The sequence below is a fragment of the Lactuca serriola genome, chromosome 7, assembly GCF_051521515.1.
Source record: "Lactuca serriola cultivar US96UC23 chromosome 7, Lser_US96UC23_V15, whole genome shotgun sequence".
In the NCBI taxonomy this organism is placed as follows: domain Eukaryota; kingdom Viridiplantae; phylum Streptophyta; class Magnoliopsida; order Asterales; family Asteraceae; genus Lactuca; species Lactuca serriola.
This window is the reverse complement of record NC_136414.1, coordinates 113,270,268-113,288,743: the sequence shown is the minus strand read 5'-3', so window position 1 is coordinate 113,288,743 and position 18,476 is coordinate 113,270,268. Positions and strand designations below refer to the sequence as shown.

The 18,476-nt window shown below is 34.2% G+C and overlaps 1 protein-coding gene across 1 annotated transcript; it reads right to left on the bottom strand.

Annotated features, from left to right (window-relative positions):
* Nucleotides 1-1,552: 1,552 nt before the first annotated feature.
* Nucleotides 1,553-2,857, bottom strand: LOC145064301 (uncharacterized). Its single transcript, XM_079011776.1, has one exon. It carries the CDS (start codon nt 2,855-2,857, stop codon nt 1,553-1,555), a length of 1,305 nt encoding a protein of 434 aa, XP_078867902.1.
* Nucleotides 2,858-18,476: the final 15,619 nt, after the last annotated feature.

Below are 18,476 nucleotides of genomic sequence, written 5' to 3'. Positions count from 1 at the left end.
CCAATTGGGTGCCACCAATCATGCCACAATGAAGTATTCCTACCATCTCCAATACATGAAGCAACATGAGGTCTCATAATTTTCCTCAATTCCAAAAATCTCTTCCAAGTCCAATTCATACTTTTCTTTTGCCATATATCCCAAAAATTCCTTTTACCAATATAATTTTCTCTCATCCATTGAACCCACAGAGAATTTTTGTTATTGATCAAATTCCAAACATGCTTGGATAACAAAGCATCATTCCAGAATCTCAAGTTCTTAATTCCAAGACCTCCATTTATCTTTGGTTTACAAACATCACTCCATTTGATCTTGGCTTTCCCTTTGACCGGTTCTCCTTTAGCCCACAGAAAACTTCTACAAATCGATTCAATCTCCTTAATAGAAGCAATAGGAATTTTAAAAATAGAAGCCCAATAAATATGAGTTGAATCCAAAACAGAATTTATGAGCTGTAATCTTCCAGCAAAGGAAAGGATCTTATTTTTCCAATTATAAACTTTCAATTTGATCTTATCGACAAGAGCTTGACAGTCTTTTTTGAATAGAGTATTCACACACATTGGTATTCCCAGATATTTAAAAGGTATTTTACCAATATCAAAAGGTAAAATACCCAAAATAATCCTTCTCATGTTTGGCTTCACACAACTAAAAAAAATCTGACTCTTCTCCATACTAGCTTTCAGCCCCGAAATAGTTTTAAAGTCATCAAGAGCAGACTGTAACACTCTCGCAGAATTCCCATTACCATAAGCAAACACAAGTAAATCATCTGCAAAACATAAATGAGTAATTTTCTGATTTTCACATTTGCAATGATATTTAAAACTGTTGCTACCATCTATTTTCTTCAGCAATAATAAATTGAAAACCTCCATAACCAATGTGAACAGGTAAGGAGACAAAGGATCTCCTTGTCTCAGCCCCCTTTTTCCTTCAAAATATCCATGATCTTCTCCATTAAAATTCAGCATGAACCAAGGAGAAGAAGTACATGCCATGATCCAATTAACCATGATCGGATGAAATCCAAATTCCAACAGAATCCTCTTAAGAAATTTCCAATCCACAGTGTCATACGCCTTTTGTATATCAATCTTTAAAGTGCATTTTGGCTTTCCTTTCTTATTTTTATACCCCACCATCAATTCTTGAGCAAGCAGAATATTATCAAGAATTGATCTCCCTTGAATAAAGGCAGATTGATTCTTGCTAACAATATCACCTAAATTGCTCCTTATTCTGTTAACAATTATCTTACTGATACACTTATAAAAAGTGTTGCAACAAGCAATAGGCCTAAAATCAGTCACTTTTCTAGGATAATCCACTTTAGGGACCAGCACAATCCTAGTGGCATTAATACCCTTCAATAATTTCCCTGTCCAGAAGAATTCCCTCACTGCTTTGCATATATCAGTTCCAACAATATTCCAAGCACTCTTAAAAAATTTAGAAGAAAACCCATCAGGTCCAGGGGCATGGTTGTCAGCAATATCAAACATAGCCACTTTAACTTCTTCATCAGTAACTACCCTTATCATATTCATAGCCACATTTCTATCAACTTGTTATGAAAAGAAACTTCATCAAGAATAGCTAAATCTGTGTCCTCTTCACATCCCAAGAAGTTCTTAAAATGATTAACAAATTTTTCCTTCATCATATTCCCCCTAACCCATCTTCCATCCTCATCAAGCACCATCAAAATACGATTCCTGTTGTTCCTGCTTTTCAAACAATTGTGAAAAAACTTCGAATTATTATCCCCGTCAACTAACCATTTGATCTTAGCTCTTTGGGACAGCAACTTTTCTTCATCATTACAAGCAACATTATATTCAAAAAGAATATTAGCATGCTCCTCCCTATATTTAGCAATATAAGGCTCTTGATCAATTTTCATTTGAATATTCCCCAACTCCTTCCTCAATTCTTTAATTTTCAATCCCGAACCTCTGAATTTGTTACACATCTGTCTACAACTTTTTTTCAACAATTTCAACTTTTGAGTGATTTTGAACATAAAGAAACCTTCAATATTTGTAGACCAAATATCCTTAACCATAGGCAAAAATTCATCTTTATCCGAAATAAAATTGGCAAATCTGAATGAAGATTTCCATCTTAATTTACAGTTCGGCATTATTAAAACAGCTGGACAATGATCAGAAATTCTGTATGGTTTGAAAACAGCATGCGCAAGAGGCTGATCAGATATGAATTTCAAATTAGCCATGACCCTATCCAATTTCTTCAAAATACCTTTATTACCAGCATGGGATTTATTCCAAGTGAATTGAAACCCTGAACAATTCAAGTCTTCGACTTCAATGAAATTAATACATTCAGAAAATTCATCGACACCCTTCAGCATTTTAGAACACCCTTCTGAATAATCAGACTCTTTTAAAGCAACATTAAAATCACCCAATAAACACCAAGCTTCATCTTTCACAGTTATGCTAAATTTTTTCAAATCTTCCCATAATACCCTTCTTTCAATATAATTAGAAGCAGCATAGATGAATGAAAGAAACATACTATAACCAGAATCAATGAATTTAACACAGCAATGGATCACTTGTTTTGATTGAGAAATGACCATAATTTCAAATAATTTTGGATCCCATCCAACAATTATTCTCATACCAACTTCACAGGAACTGCTATTAGAAATCCAATCCCAGTTCCCAAAGGTTCTGCAACACACATTCTTTAAATTTAAACAATTAACATGGGTTTCAATCACAGCACATATCCCCAGATTATTATCCTTAATAACATCAATAACCTCTTTTTGCTTAACAGCTTTATTCAGCCCTCTGATATTCCAAACACCAATCGACATCATTGGGAAATAATAGAATTTTTGGCATTTACCTCCTCAAATGCCTGAGAACTCCCCATCTTACTGCTATTATTATCCAACTCCAACTTATCTTTATTCACTTTATTACTTTCATTTCCTTTCTTCTTCCCCTCTCCCTTGATTGAAGAAATCAATTTGTTATTCTTGCTTTCATTAGAATCCATTCCAGCATCACCACTATCAACATTTTTATTATCAGTTGTCTTCACAATCTTATCATCCTCTTCCATTTTATCCAAAACTTCCTCTTCAATCTCTCCCAAGATTTCAAAACTGTTTTTATTACTTAATCCCTCCCAAGATTTCCATCCCGCTTTGCTAATCCCAGATGCAACAGCTCCAGTCACACTTGGTTTACGACAAAAAAACAGTTTTGAAATCTTGGGAGAGATTGAAGAGGAAGTTTTGGATAAAATGGAAGAGGATGATAAGATTGTGAAGACAACTGATAATAAAAATGTTGATAGTGGTGATGCTGGAATGGATTCTAATGAAAGCAAGAATAACAAATTGATTTCTTCAATCAAGGGAGAGGGGAAGAAGAAAGGAAATGAAAGTAATAAAGTGAATAAAGATAAGTTGGAGTTGGATAATAATAGCAGTAAGATGGGGAGTTCTCAGGCATTTGAGGAGGTAAGCTTTGAAATTCTTGAGTTCCACAATAGAAGTCTATGCAATTTAAGAAAAGCATTGAGAAGAATTATTTCATTCTTTTGTTCCACATTAGTAGTCTATGCAATTTAGCAAAGCATTGATAACCATTGCTTAATTCTTGAGTACCTCAATAAAAGTTGTCTTTTCAATTTAGCAAAGCTTTGAAAAGCATTATTTAATTCTTGAGTTCCACAATAGAAGTCTATATAATTTAAGCAATGCTTTGATGAGCATTGTTTCATTCGTGAGTTCCACATTAGAAGTCTATGCAATTTAGCAAAGCTGAGATGAGAGTTGTTTAATTCTTGAGTTCCATGACAGAAGTAGTCATCACAATTTAGGAAAGCTTTGATGAGTATTGTTTAATTAAAGAGTTCCACAATAGAAGTCTGTGAAATTTACGCAATGGTTTGATGAGCATTGTTTCATTCTAGAGTTCCACATTAGAAGTCTATGCAATTTAGCAAAGTTTTGATGAGCATTGTTTAATTCTTGAGTTCCACAATAGAAGTAGTCTTCGCAATTTAGCAAAGCTTTGATGAGTATTTCTTTATTCTTGTGTTCCACAATAGAAGTCGATGCAATTTAAGCAAAAGTTTTGATGAGAATTTGTGACAACCCAATATTTCGACTCTATGTAACGACCTAAAAAGTCAAGTATTGTAACCACTTTTGATATAATGAAATTAACTTCGAAAAAATAAGATGTGCAAAAGTCTCTATAGGGATATCTATTATGCTATATAATGTGTCAAGGTTTATAGAAATACTAAGAACACTAAAATCCGAGTTATAACGAAGAAGTTATGACCATTCTAAGATTTCCGAAAAAACCTGCAACACATATTAAACGAAAAACGCGAAGTCTCAATACAATGGTTTTTAGCCTTAAGTATCTAAATGAAAGTTGTAGATATCATTAAACCGTGAGCGTACACAAAAACAACATCCAAATCTGACTTCGTATGAGGAAGTTATGATTTTTCCAAGATCCGGATATAGCAGTAGACAGTTAAAAACTCGAAATAGAGCTCGAGAGACTTTTGACCAAAACAACCTAAATGAGAATCGAAGGTCTCAACAATAGTAGCGCGACGGCGAAATGTCTGACGAAAACGGACATCGGATGAAAAAGTTATGGATTTTTAACGAACTTTTCGTGTCCCGGCCCGTTAAAAATAGATAATTAAAAATAAAGTCAAAATTTTCCTACAAAGTCTTAACGACAGTTGTAGAGCATATTTTCAGCTACGTGTGCATATAAAGAACGTCGAAAACGGAGCTCTTACGCGAAAGTTATGGATTTTACAAGTTCGGGGTCCAAAATTCAAGGCTGTCAGGTCTGCCACGACGTGGCACAGTTTGCCGCGACCCGACAAGTGACTGAGGGCGTCCAATCAACGGAAGGAGATAATATTTTGTCCCCACGACGTGGCCAGCCTTTGCCATGACGTGGCACCCAAAAATCCACCCCTATAAATAAAACTCTTGGGGTGCCGGGTTTAGGTGCTCCATTCTTCCATCTCTCGTGTTGAAACTCTGCGGTTAAGCTCCCGAAGCCCTCCCCAAAGCCCCGGTTTTCACACTCAAGTTCCGAAGGAAGGTTCTACACTCCCGAGATTCCTGAGAATCCCGAGAAAAATCAACTCTTCCAAGTCGAAGTTCTGCTCGATTATCATCTCGCTTTCTTCGATCTATCAAGTGAGTTCATACCCCTATAAACTACACTTTCAAATGTTTATCAATGCTTTTCATACACTTTTAGGGAGGGGGGATACAAGTAAACACACGATTATTATCGGGTGTAACATAAAGTTTCACTATATACTCTTTTATCAAGTGAATCATATGTGATTCATAACTACTACATAGGAACTTTCGTATGCTTTATATATTCAGGATAACATCTTGTCTTTTGGAAATAAGACATGTTTATATACATATATACGAATCAAACACTTTATTTATACTTTAAGTATATGTGATCATTTATGTCACTTTAAATGTTATACTTTATATAACAAGTGAGCATTACACTAGGGTTTAATATATGAACAAAACACACACTTTGAAAAACTATAATAGGTATAGTTTACGAGAAAATCATGAACATTTACATACTAGAAACACTATATCAAAGAGATATTTTCATACACAAGAACAAATGGACATTTTCATAAGTAAATATGTTTTATACTAAGTTTTGTGAGGCATTTCACGTACTTTCGAGTATGCATTTTAAGTCCTGTATTATATACCATAATCCCTTGTAGGGGGAGCGTGATACTTGTGTATAGATCTATACAGGATTGACAATCCCACACCTAAGCTGTTAGTTACAGTTAGGCCGGCAGGCCTGGGGTGACAAACACCATAACTTTCCAACGCCTGAAGAACGTTGTTATAGGCATCCTGGTCAAATAGTATGGTTATAAGACTCACATGGAGTATTAAAAACACATTGATTTACGGGGTTTTTCCAATGCCTTAACGATTTATACATAAACCTACTATTTTAGGCATGAAAAGCACTATTGCATTACAGTTTTGGAGCAATTAAACTACCATATACTATAGTAGAAAATATGGGATTTTCTAAGAACATTTAAACATGTACAAACCATTTTCATTCTATTTCATACAAACATTGTCACTAAATACTTATGAACTCACCAGCTTAAATGTTGACCTACTCTTTCAAAACTACTTGTATTTCTCAGGGATTCAGTAATACATGTAAAGTACAGCTTTTGAAGAAGGGACACTACGATGTTAGTTTAATTTCATTTTGACATCATATTGTAATTTGTTTTTGAAACAAGTACCTTTCAACAATGTAAACTTTTAAATTATACATATGATGGTTGTATTACTTTCTTTACTATGTATTCAATTGTTGCGATACTACATGAAGTCATCCGTAGATGTGCATTTACCTCTGTAGCTAACAGAGGTTTTAGGAATGGTTAGTCCTTTAAAGTATCCTTTGGTACTAGGATATTAAGTCCAATCTATCTCATCGGTTATGTAATGTATCACAAAATAAAGATAAGAAGGAGAATTATATAATAGTATCTACACATATAATATGTAATAGTAACTCATCATATAGTATCTACGTAACAGTATCCATGTAAAAGTATCCATGTAAGAGTATCTATGTAAACGTACTCATGTAAGCATATCTATGTAAACGTACTCATGTAAGCATATCTATATAAACGTATATATATATATATAAGCGTATCTATGTAACGTATATATGTAAGCGTAATCACATAAGCGTATCTATGTAAGCGTGTATATGTAAGCGTAATCATGTAAACGTATTTATGTATTAGTATAGACTCATGAATGAACTGACTCTTGTGTGATTCCTTGTACTTGGAATGGTAAGTAGTATCTCCTAACTATACCTATAATAGTGACTAACAATGTACGTGTATAACCTGAAGTATGCCTTTGCTACCCAAAGGTACTGAACTGACTGAGGAAAAATTTTATGTCTACATATGTATACATTATATATAACTAATATTAGACGACATTCAGACGGATAACCGATACCCCATAGCCACATCCCAAAGAGGAAAATGAAATAGAGTGAGTTAGCCTTCCTAAGTCCTTTAAACATTACTTATATAGCTATACATATATGGGCATGCATTTGATAATATAAAAGCATAAAAGAAGTTTTGTAAAACCTTTGAAAAAGATTAACATCTAAGAAAAGATCTACTTGATGTCAGTTTATAAAACGGTTTGAAAGTATTTGTTTGATAAAACAGTTTAAGTATAAAGAAACCTTTGTTTGAAACACAATTGTAAAAGAGTTTGAAATGAAACCTACATTGTATAATAAACAGTTTAATAAAGAGTTTTAAACATATAAAAACGTTTAAGATAAACATTTGAAGAAATCTGTTTGGTAAAACAGTTAACGTATAGTAAATCCATTTGCATGTTAGTTATTAATCACATGTGATTGATATAATAACTAGCATGATTCAACTTGTATTCCCCCCCATAAAGCATTTAAAAACATTTAGAAACATTTAAAAGGTTAATTCAAGGGGTATGAACTCACCTGCAGCGAGTGGATCGGATGTAAGTATCGGACAAGTGCTTGGTGTCAAGTGAAGACTTAGACACACACAATGAGGCTAATAACAAATGAAGACATATATATAAAAAAATTAGTGATTATAACACTAATTAAACATGTATAAACATCCTAATGTGAGGAAAACACTTTGGTAAAAGTGTTTGGAGGCTATCGGGTTGCAACAAAGGAATGCAAGGCCTCATATGGGAGTTTATGGTCAATGGACCATCCTTGTTGGAGTTTACGGCTCAAGGGAGTTTACTCCTGGCCGTAAACTCTCAATTGGTCACCAAAAGGGGCTTAAAACTCTAAGGGCTTAAGTGGTTAAGTGCTCCAAAGCTTTAAACAAGTGTTTGGGTGGGTTTAAGGTCCTAAAATGACCCTATCTTGAGTTTACGGTCTAGGGACCACTTCCCCATGAGTTTACAGCCGTAAACTCATGGTAAGAAGTACCATTTCTAATTTTGAGGTCCTTAGATCAATGGTGCAAGGTTCTAGGTTACTATCCAAGGCTTAAAAGGGTGTTTAGGGCATTCAAACACACTTTGGGGGAGTTTACGGTTTTGGGAGATTCCAAAACCGTAAACCTATATTCAAGGGATTTTTTTGGTGTTTTACATGTGCTAAAATCCTCAAGGAAGGGTTCCATACTAGGTTCTAAGCAATAGGAAGGAGTTAGGAACACTTTGGCACCTAAATTAGGGTTTACGGTCCAAGAAGATCTTGGGCCGTAAACTCCTTTTTCTTGTGATTCTTGATAGATTTCAATGATATCTAAACATGCATTAAGCTTTAAAACACTCTAGGGTAGAAGTACTTACAATTTGGGACGAAAGATTGAAGATCCTTGGGAGATAATCGGGTTTTTCTCTAGTTGAAAATGGAACAAATGAATAGAAATGGCTAACGGCCATATATATATATATATATATATATATATATATATATATATATATATATATATATATATACTCTATGGAGTTTACGACCGCAAACTCCATGTTTAGGTCTCAAACTCCAATTTCTTGGAGTTTTGATACAACTATGATGTACAATATGCCCTGTATTATACGTCCTATGATTACCACTTGAAGGATTAAAGCTCAGAATTGCTGAAACGGACACCAAACGTGCTAAAAGGTAGCAGAAATGAGTTTGACTCTCTATGAAGTGTTTGACTATACAGTATAGAAAATTTTGGGTTGTCACAATACAATTTAGGCAAAGCTTTTAAGATCATTATTTAATTCTTGAGTTCAACATTAGAAGTCCATGAAATTTAACAAAGCTTTGATGAGCATTGCTTAATTCTTGAGTTCCACAATAGAAGTGTACGCAATTTATGTAAAACTTTGATGAGCATTGTTTCATTCTTTAGCTCCACCTTAGAAGTCTATGCAATTTAGCAAAGCTTTTATGAACATTGTTTGATTAGTTCCACAATAGAAGCAGTCTTCGCAATTTAGCAAAGCTTTTTTGAGCATTGTTTAGTTCTTGAGTTCCACAATTGAAGTCTATGAAATTTAAGCAAAGCTTTGATGGGCATTATTTCATTCTTTAGTTCCACAGTAGAAGTCTATGCAATTTAGCAAGGCTTTAATAACCATTGTTTAATTCTTGAGTTCCATAGTAAAAGTCATTTTTGGAATTTTGCAAAGCTTTGAAGAGCTTTGTTTAATTCTTGAGTTCCACAATAGAAGTCAATACAATTTAAGCAAAGCTTTGATGAACATTGTTTCATTCTTGAGTTCCAAATTAGCAGTCTATGCAATTTAGGAAAGCTTTAATGAGCATTATTTATTTCTTGAGTTCAACAATAGAAGTAGTGTTCGCAATTTAGCAAAGCTTTGATGAGCACTGTTTAACTCATGAGCTCCACAATAGAAGTCTCTGCAATTTAAGCAATGCTTCTATGACCATTTTTTCATTCTTGAGTTCCACATTAGAATTCTATGCAATTTAAGCAAAGCATTGATCATCATTGTTTGATTCTTGAGGTCCACAATAGAAGTCTATGAATTTTAGCAAAGCTTGCGTGAGTATTGTTTCATTCTTGGGCTCCCCATTAAAAGTCTATGCAATTTAGCAAAGCATTGATGAGCATTGATTAGTTCTTGAGTTCCGCAATAGAAGTAGTCTTTGCAATTTATCAAAGCATTGATGAGCATTGTTTAATTACTGAGTTCCACAATAGAAGTGTATGCAATTTAAGCAAAGCTTTGATGAGCATTTTTTCATTCTTGAGTTCCACATTAGAAGTAGTCCTCGCAATTTAGCAAAGCTTTGATGAGCATCGTTTAATTCTTGTGTTCCACAATAAAAGTCTATGCAATTTAAGCAAAGCTTTGATGAACATTGTTTCATTCTTGAGTTCCACATTATAAGTCAATGCAATTTAGCAAAGCTTTGCTGAGCATTGTTTAGTTCTTGGGTTCCACAATAGAAGTAGTCTTCACAATTTAGTAAGGCTTTGATGAGCATTTCTTTATTCTTGAGTTCCACAATGGTAGTCTATGCAATTTAAGCAAAGCTTTGACGAGCAGTGTTTCATTCTTGAGTTCCACATTAGGAGTCTGTGCAATTTAGCCAAGCTTTGGTGAGCATCGTTTCATTCTTGAGTTCGACAATAGAATTCTATACAATTTAAGCAAAGCATTGATCAACATTGTTTGATTCTTGAGTTCGACAATAGAAGTCTATGCAATTTAGCAAAGCTTGCATGAGCATTGTTTCATTCTTGGGTTATATATTAGAAGTTTATTCAATTTAACAAAGCTTGGATGAGCATCGTTTAATTCTTGTGTTCCATAATAGAAGTCTACGGAATTTAAGCAAACCTTTGATGATCATTGTTTGATTCTTGAGTTCCACAATAGAAGTCTATGCAATTTAGCAAAGCTTTCATGAGCGTTGTTTCATTCTTGGGTTCCACATTAGAAGCCTTTGCAATTTAGCAAAGCATTGACGAGTGTTGATTATTTCTTCAGTTCCACAATAGAAGTAGTCTTTGCAATTTATCAAAGTTTTGATGATCATTGTTTAATTCTTGAGTTCCGCAATAGAAATGTATGCAATTTAAGATGAGCTTTGATGATCATTGTTTCATTCTTGAGTTCCACATTAGATATCTATTAAATTTAGCGAAGCTTTGATGAGAATTGTTTAATTCTTAAGTTCCACAATAGAAATAGTCTTCTCAATTTAGGAAAGCTTTGATGAGCATTTCTTTATTCTTGAGTTCCAAAATAGAAGTCCATGCAATTTAAGCAAACCTTTTAAGAGCATTATTTAATTCTTGAGTTCAACATTAGAAGTCCATGCAATTTAGCAAATCTTTGATGAGCATCATTTAATTCTTGTGTTCCACAATAGAAGTCTATGCAATTTAAGCAAAGCTTTGATGAGCATTGTTTGATTCTTGAATTCCACAATAGAAGTCTATGCAATTTAGCAAAGCTTTCATTAGCTTTGTTTCGTTCTTTTTTTTTTGAAAAGAGCCAAAGCTCAGCAAACTTTATTAAAAAAGAATAAAAGAATACAAATACAAATAAAATAAAAAAGACAATCCAAAAACCCTAAACAATCCAACCTATCCATAACCAACTTCCTACCCATTTTTTAAACATCTCAACTATACTCCAAATGCCCCAAAAAACCTTAAGGTTCATGCCTACACCAAGGACTTATTAAAAGTGGGAAAAAAGGTAACTTCATCCCCTTGCAATAACCACACCACCAATCACCATTAAGACCAAAGTAAAGGGTAAGGCCCTTAAAAAAACCCACAGTCCAATAGTGAAGACTTAAAAAACAACCCCATAAATGTCCAACCCCAAACATCCTACAAACAAAAATAATGAACCAAGAAACACAAAAAATATAAACCAAAACCCACTGCAAAATCATCAAGAATTCAATCCAGCAACTTCTACCATCTTTCAGCCCTTGTATCCCTCCTTTGTTGTTCCCTCTTTTATCCTTCATCATCCAAAGATAACTCATCATAATGGGCCTCCTGCTATAAGCACTCCCACAACCAAAATGCATGACAAACAGCTTCATAACGCCTTTCCTGCATTCATAAAAAAACCAACACACGAATCCACAATACCACCATATTATCAAACCTAGTTACAGACTTGACATGGCATCAATCACATGTCTAGGATTTTCCATTTAAATATTCTTGTTAATAGTCAGATTCCAAATGTGTTTGGCTAACAAAGCATCATTCCAGAATCTCAAATTCTTAATTCCTAGACCCCCATTTATCTTGGGCTTACAAATATCACTCCATTTAACTTTAGATTTCCCTCTAACCACTTCTCCATTAGCCCACAGGAAACTTCTACAAATCATTTCAATCTCCTTAATAGTAGCTATAGGGATTTTGAAAATTGAAGCCCAATACACATGAATAGAAGTCAAAACAGAATTTATGAGCTGTAACCTTCCAGCAAAAGAAAGCATCTTGTTTTTCCAATTACACACTCTCAATTTAATCTTATCAACAAGAGATATACAATCTCTTTTGAAAAGCATATTCACACACATGGGAATCCCAAGGTATTTAAAAGGAATTTTACCAATGTCAAAAGGTAAAATTCCCAAAATAATCCTTCTCATGTTTGGCTTCACACAACTAAAATAAATTTGGCTTTTTTCCATGCTCGCTTTCAAACCAGAAACAGAATTAAAATCATCAAGGGCAGCTTTTATCACTCTAGCAGAATTACCATTACCAAAAGAAAACACCAATAAGTCATCTGCAAAACATAAATGAGTGATCTTCTGAGATTCACACTTGCAGTGATATTTGAAACTTTGGCTATCTTCAATTTTCTTCACCAGAATTAGATTAAAAACCTCCATAACCAACGTGAATAAGTAGGGAGATAAAGGATCTCCCTGCCTTAACCCCCTTTTTCCTTCAAAATATCCATGGTCTTCACCATTAAAATTCAGCATAAACCAAGTAGAAGAAGTACAGGCCATAATCCAATTAACCATGACAGGATGAAACCCAAATCCAAGAAGAATCCTATTAAGAAATTTCCAGTCAACAGTATCATAGGCCTTTTGTATATCAATCATTAAGGTACATTTAGGCACTCCTTTTTTATTTTTGTATCCCACCATCAAGTCTTGAGCAAGGAGGATATTGTCAAGAATTGATCTTCCTTGAATAAAAGCATATTGATTTTGGCTAACTATATCACTTAAGCTGCTCCTTATTCTGTTAACTATTATTTTGCTGATACATTTATAAAAAATGTTGCAACAGGAAATAGGCCGAAAGTCAGTGACTTTCCTCGGATCTTCCACTTTAGGAATCAAAACAATCCTTGTGGCATTAATACCCTTCAATAATTTGCCTGTCCAGAAAAATTCCCTCACAGCTTTACATATTTCTGGCCCAACAATACTCCAAGCACTCTTAAAAAACTTAGAGGAAAAACCATCAGGTCCAGGGGCATGATTGTCAGCAATATCAAACATAGCAACTTTAATTTCTTCATTTGTAACCACTCTTATCATATTCATTGCCACTTTTTTATCCAACTTATTATGAAAAAATTCATCATTAAGTATAGACAAATCAGTGGCAACTTCACATCCCAAGAAATTCTTAAAATGATTAATAAATTTCTCCTTCATAGCATTCCCTCTAATCCATCTCCCATCCTCATCAAGCACCATCAAAAGTCGATTCCTGTTAATCCTGCTTTTCAAACAACTGTGAAAAAACTTTGTATTATTATCCCCATCAGATAGCCGTTTGATCTTAGATCTTTGAGATAGCAGCTTTTTTTCATCATTACAAGCAACATTATATTCAAAAAGAATATTAGCATGCTCCTCCCGATATGTGGCATTAAAAGGCTCCTGATCAATTTTCATCTGAATACTTCCCAACTGCTTCCTTAACTCCTTAATTTTCATTCCCAACCCTCTGAATTTGTTACACAGCTTCCTACAATGCTTCTTCAACACTTTCAATTTCTAAGTAACTTTGAACATAAAAAAACCTTCAATATTTGAAGACCAAATATCCTTTACCATAGGCAAAAATTCTTCTTTATTCGCAATGGAATTAGCAAATCTAAAAGAAGATTTCCATCTCACTTTACCATTAGGAATGAAAAGAATAGCAGGACAGTGATCAGAAGTTCTGTATGGTTTAAAAGCAGCATAAGCTGAAGGATGATCAAATATGAATTTCGTATTGACCATAATCCTATCCAGCTTCTTCAGAATTCCCTTATTCCCAGAAGGAGATTTATTCCAAGTGAATTGAAAACCAGTGCTATTCAAGTCTTCAACTTCAATAAAATTGATGCAATCACGAAAATCATCAACTCCTTTCAGAATTCTCGAACAACCTTCTGAATAATCTGAATCTTTTAACGCAACATTGAAATCACCCAAAATACACCAAGCTTCCTTTTTCACAGTTAAGCTAAATTTTTTCAAGTCTTCCCATAAAGCCCTTCTTTCAATATATCCAGAAGCAGCATAGATGAAAGAAAAAAACATGCTATAATTAGAACCAGAAAATTGGACATAGTAATGTATCACCTGTTTCGATTGAGTTATAACCATAACATCAAATAATTTTGGATCCCATCCAACAATTATTCTAGTACCAACATCACATTGTTTGTTATTTGAAACCCAATCCCAGTTACCAAATGATTTACTACACACATTCTTTAAGTTTGAAATTTTGACATGGGATTCAACAACAACACAAATTCCCAGCTTATTATCCCTTATAACATCCATAACCTCTTTTTGCTTAACAACTTTATTTAACCCCCTAACATTCCATACACCAATCGACATCATTGAATAATAACAGAATTTTTGGCATTTACCACCTCAAATGCCTGAGATAATCCACTAAGACTACTGCTATCATTATTCCTCTTGTTATCCATCTTTTCAGCATTAACCATCTCTAGATCATCATTCCTAATGCCCATAGTATGAATCTCATTATGTTTCAACCTGCTGTCATCAATAGTAGAGAAAGTACAATTCAGATCATCAAGATGCACACCAATTTTATCTCTTTTGTCATCCTCTTCCATTCCAATTATAGCTTCCTCATCAATCAATCCCAAAACTTCAAAGCTGTTTTTATTGCTGCTGTTTGTTTTCTTTGCAATCTTCTTAATCTCAGCCATATCATTGACATCCTTTTTTATTGCCTCCTGCTTATTGTCTCCATTATTTATCTGTTCATTATTATTATACTGCCCAGAAACCACCTTCTCAAATCTTTTATTCTTCTCCAAATTCCAATGACCCACTCCTTTGTTATTCCAATTCCCATTTTGTCCCCAACCATTTCCACCTCTGTTCCCATATTGTCCCCTAAACTTATTTCCCACTCTTGAGAAATTACTCTTCCCATTACTTTTCTGATTAACTGTATTAGCAGCTTTCCTCACTGAATTACTTGTGCCTTCTCCATCTTTAAGATTCTTATTTTTCTTATTAGTAAATTCAGTAAATCCTTCATCATCAATCACATTTTTCCCTTTATCCTCCTTGCTAATCCCACTGCCTCCATTTTGCATTGAATTAGTAACCATCATACTAGCCATACAGACCTTATCTATGTGCCCAAACACCTTACAGTGACCGCATATCTTTGATGAACATGGTTTGATTCTTGAGTTCCACAATAGAAGTCTTCGAAATTTAGCAAAGCATTGATGAGCATTGTTTAATACTTGAGCTCCATAATAGAAGTAGTCTTCGCAATTTAGCAAAGCTTTGATGAGCATTTCTTTATGTTTGAGTTCCACAATAGAGGACTATGCAATTTAAGCAAAGCTTTGACGAGAATTGTTTCATTCTATAGTTCTAGATTAGAAGTCTACATAATTTAGCAAAGCTTTTATGAGCATCGTTTTGATTCTTGAGTTCCACAATATAAGTCTATGCAATTTCAGCAAAGCTTTGATGAGCATTGTTTGACTCTTGAGTTCCACAATAGAATTCTTTGAAATTTAGCAAAGCTTTGATGAGCATTGTTTAATTCTTGAGTTTCACAGTAGAAGTGTATGCAATTTAAGCAAAGCTTTGATGAGCATTGTTTCATTCTTGAGTTCCACATTAGAAGTCTATGCAATTTAGCAAAGTTTTGACGAGCATTGTTTAATTCATGAGTTCCATAATAGAAGTAGTCCTCAATAGAAGTCTATGCAATTTAAGCAAAGCTTTGATGAGCATTGTCTTATTCTTGAGTTCCACATTATAAGTCTATGCAATTTAGCAAAGCATTGATCAGCATTGATTACTTCTTGAGTTCCACAATAGAATTAGTCTTTGCAATTTATCAAAGCATTGATGAGCATTGTTTAATTCTTGAGTTCCACAATAGAAGTGTATGCACATTAAGCAAAGTTTTGACGAGAATTGTTTCATTCTTGAGTTCCACATTAGAAGTCTACGCAATTTAGCAAAGCTTTGATGCACATCGTTTAATTCTTGTGTTCCACAATCGAAGTCTATGCAATTTAAGCAAAGGTTTGATGAGCATTGTTTGATTCTTGAGTCCCACAATAAATGTCTATGCAATTTAGTAAAAGCTTTCATGAGCATTGTTTCATTCTTGGGTTCCACATTAGAAGTCTATGCAACTTAGCAAAGCATTGAAGAGTATTGATTAGTTCTTGAGTTCCACAATAGATGTAGTCTTTGTAATTTATCAAAGCTTTGATGAGCATTGTTTAATTCTTGAGTTCCACAAGAGAAGTGTTTGCAATTTAAGAAAAACCTTTGATGAGCATTGTTTCATTCTTGAGTTCCACATTAGAATTCTATTAAATTTAGCAAAGCTTTGATGAGCATCGTTTCATTCTTGAGTTCCACAATAGAAGTCTATGCAATTTAAGCAAAGCATTGATCTGCATTGTTTGATTCTTGAGTTCCACAATACAAGTCTATGAAATTTAGCAAATCTTGCATGAGCATTGTTTCATTCTTGGGTTCCACATTAGAAGTCTATGCAATTTAGCAAAGCATTGATGACCATTGATTAGTTCTTGAGTTCCACAATAGAAGTAGTCTTTGCAATTTATCAAATTTTTGATGAGGATTGTTTAAATCTAGAGTTCCACAATAGAAGTGTAGGCAATTTAAGCAAAGCTTTGATGAGCATTGTTTCAAGCTTAAGTTTCATATTAGAATTGTATTCAATTTAGCAAAGCTTTGATGAGCATTGTTTAGTCCTTGAGTGTGACAACCCGAAATTTCTAGCTTACATTCTTCATTTTTATCAAAGTTAGCTTCGTTTTGTTATTTTATAATGAAGTTTAGGGTCTAAAAGAGTGCTTAAAGCTTAGTATAATTGAGATACATGTCGGAGGATGGGTTAGATTGGGTGTAACATCGAATATTCGGTCCAAACACACCAAACCAGGTGTGTGCGGCCGCACACTAGAGTGTGCGGCCAACCAGCCGCACTCAGGCCAACCACACACCCCTCCAGCTACACACACCCTCCTATATATACTATCCTTGGTCATTTTTATTATTTCTTACACTTCTACAAAGCAAGGACCCGAAGATCCTCTCAAGTATCATCCGGATAGGATTCGCGTGTGTACTCAAGTCACCAATTGGCACTTAGCAATTGATCCAACATTGTCATCAGAACCACTCACTGCAGGTGAGTTCATACCCCTAAATTAACCTTTGAAATGTTTTTAAATGATCTTATGGGTGGGAATACAAGTTGAACAATTATAGTTATTATATCAATCACATGTGATTAATGACTACCAAGCAAATGGTTTTCTTACTTTCCAAACTATTTATCAAACTATTTTACCTCAAACTACCTTACAAACTTCTTTAATTGTCAAATACTCTTACTTAAACTCTTTTAAACTTATATTTTGTGTATCTGTATAGATATAGTTATATAAGTAGGACTGAAAGGACTTAGGACTGCTAGTCTACCCTGCTTCCTGTTCTTGTTTGATTGTGGTCTTAGGGTATCAAGGTTAGTTGTCCGAAGGTAGTTTGAATCCTAGTTATATATTATGTATATGTATATAGATATAAAAGGTTATTTCTTTCATTCAATTCCATTCCCTTGGGTAGCAAGGGTATACAAACATGTTCATACATTACTAGTAAGCTACCATAGGGGTAGTTTAGGAAGATACTATTACTAGAACAATGAAACATACAATGAGTTAGTTGATACATGAGTCAATGCATACTATGATGAGAATCAAGCATGAAACAGAGTGATGAGAAACAAACAATAGACACTATGATGAGAAACAAACATACAGGCTAGACAGAGAAAGAACACACAATACACCTAGCACACAAATCACATTTCATATACATTAACCACATTTATGTGAGCCATTAAGCAGGGCATGTCACTACCTGCCATGACTGTTTTTGTATCAGAATCTCCTTCATTGGGGAGCGTATGAGTTTGCGTATAGATCTATACTGGATTGACTATCCTTCACCTTGTTGCTCGCTTCAGTGGGACTTACAAGTCTACGGGTGCCAAACATCATTTTTACGGCATCTTACATTGTCGTTTTTCAGCTAAGTCGGTAGCAAGATACAGGCCGATCACATGTTACCTTAAAATTTACATTTGGTTTAAGGTAGTTAGTACAGCAGTAGTTAATAATTACTACATTACAGTAATATAACATTTTCCCTTTACTTTTTACTTTGTGATATTCACACAATAAACAATAATGTAAAAACTATATTTTGGATAATGATAGTCGGATTTGGGAAAATACACACTTTTTCAAGAGACACGCACACAAATACTAGATGCCTTGG

Coding starts and splice junctions, on each gene's coding strand:
- LOC145064301 (XM_079011776.1), bottom strand. CDS start 2,857: ATGTCGATTGGTGTTTGGAATATCAGAGGGCTGAATAAAGCTGTTAAG.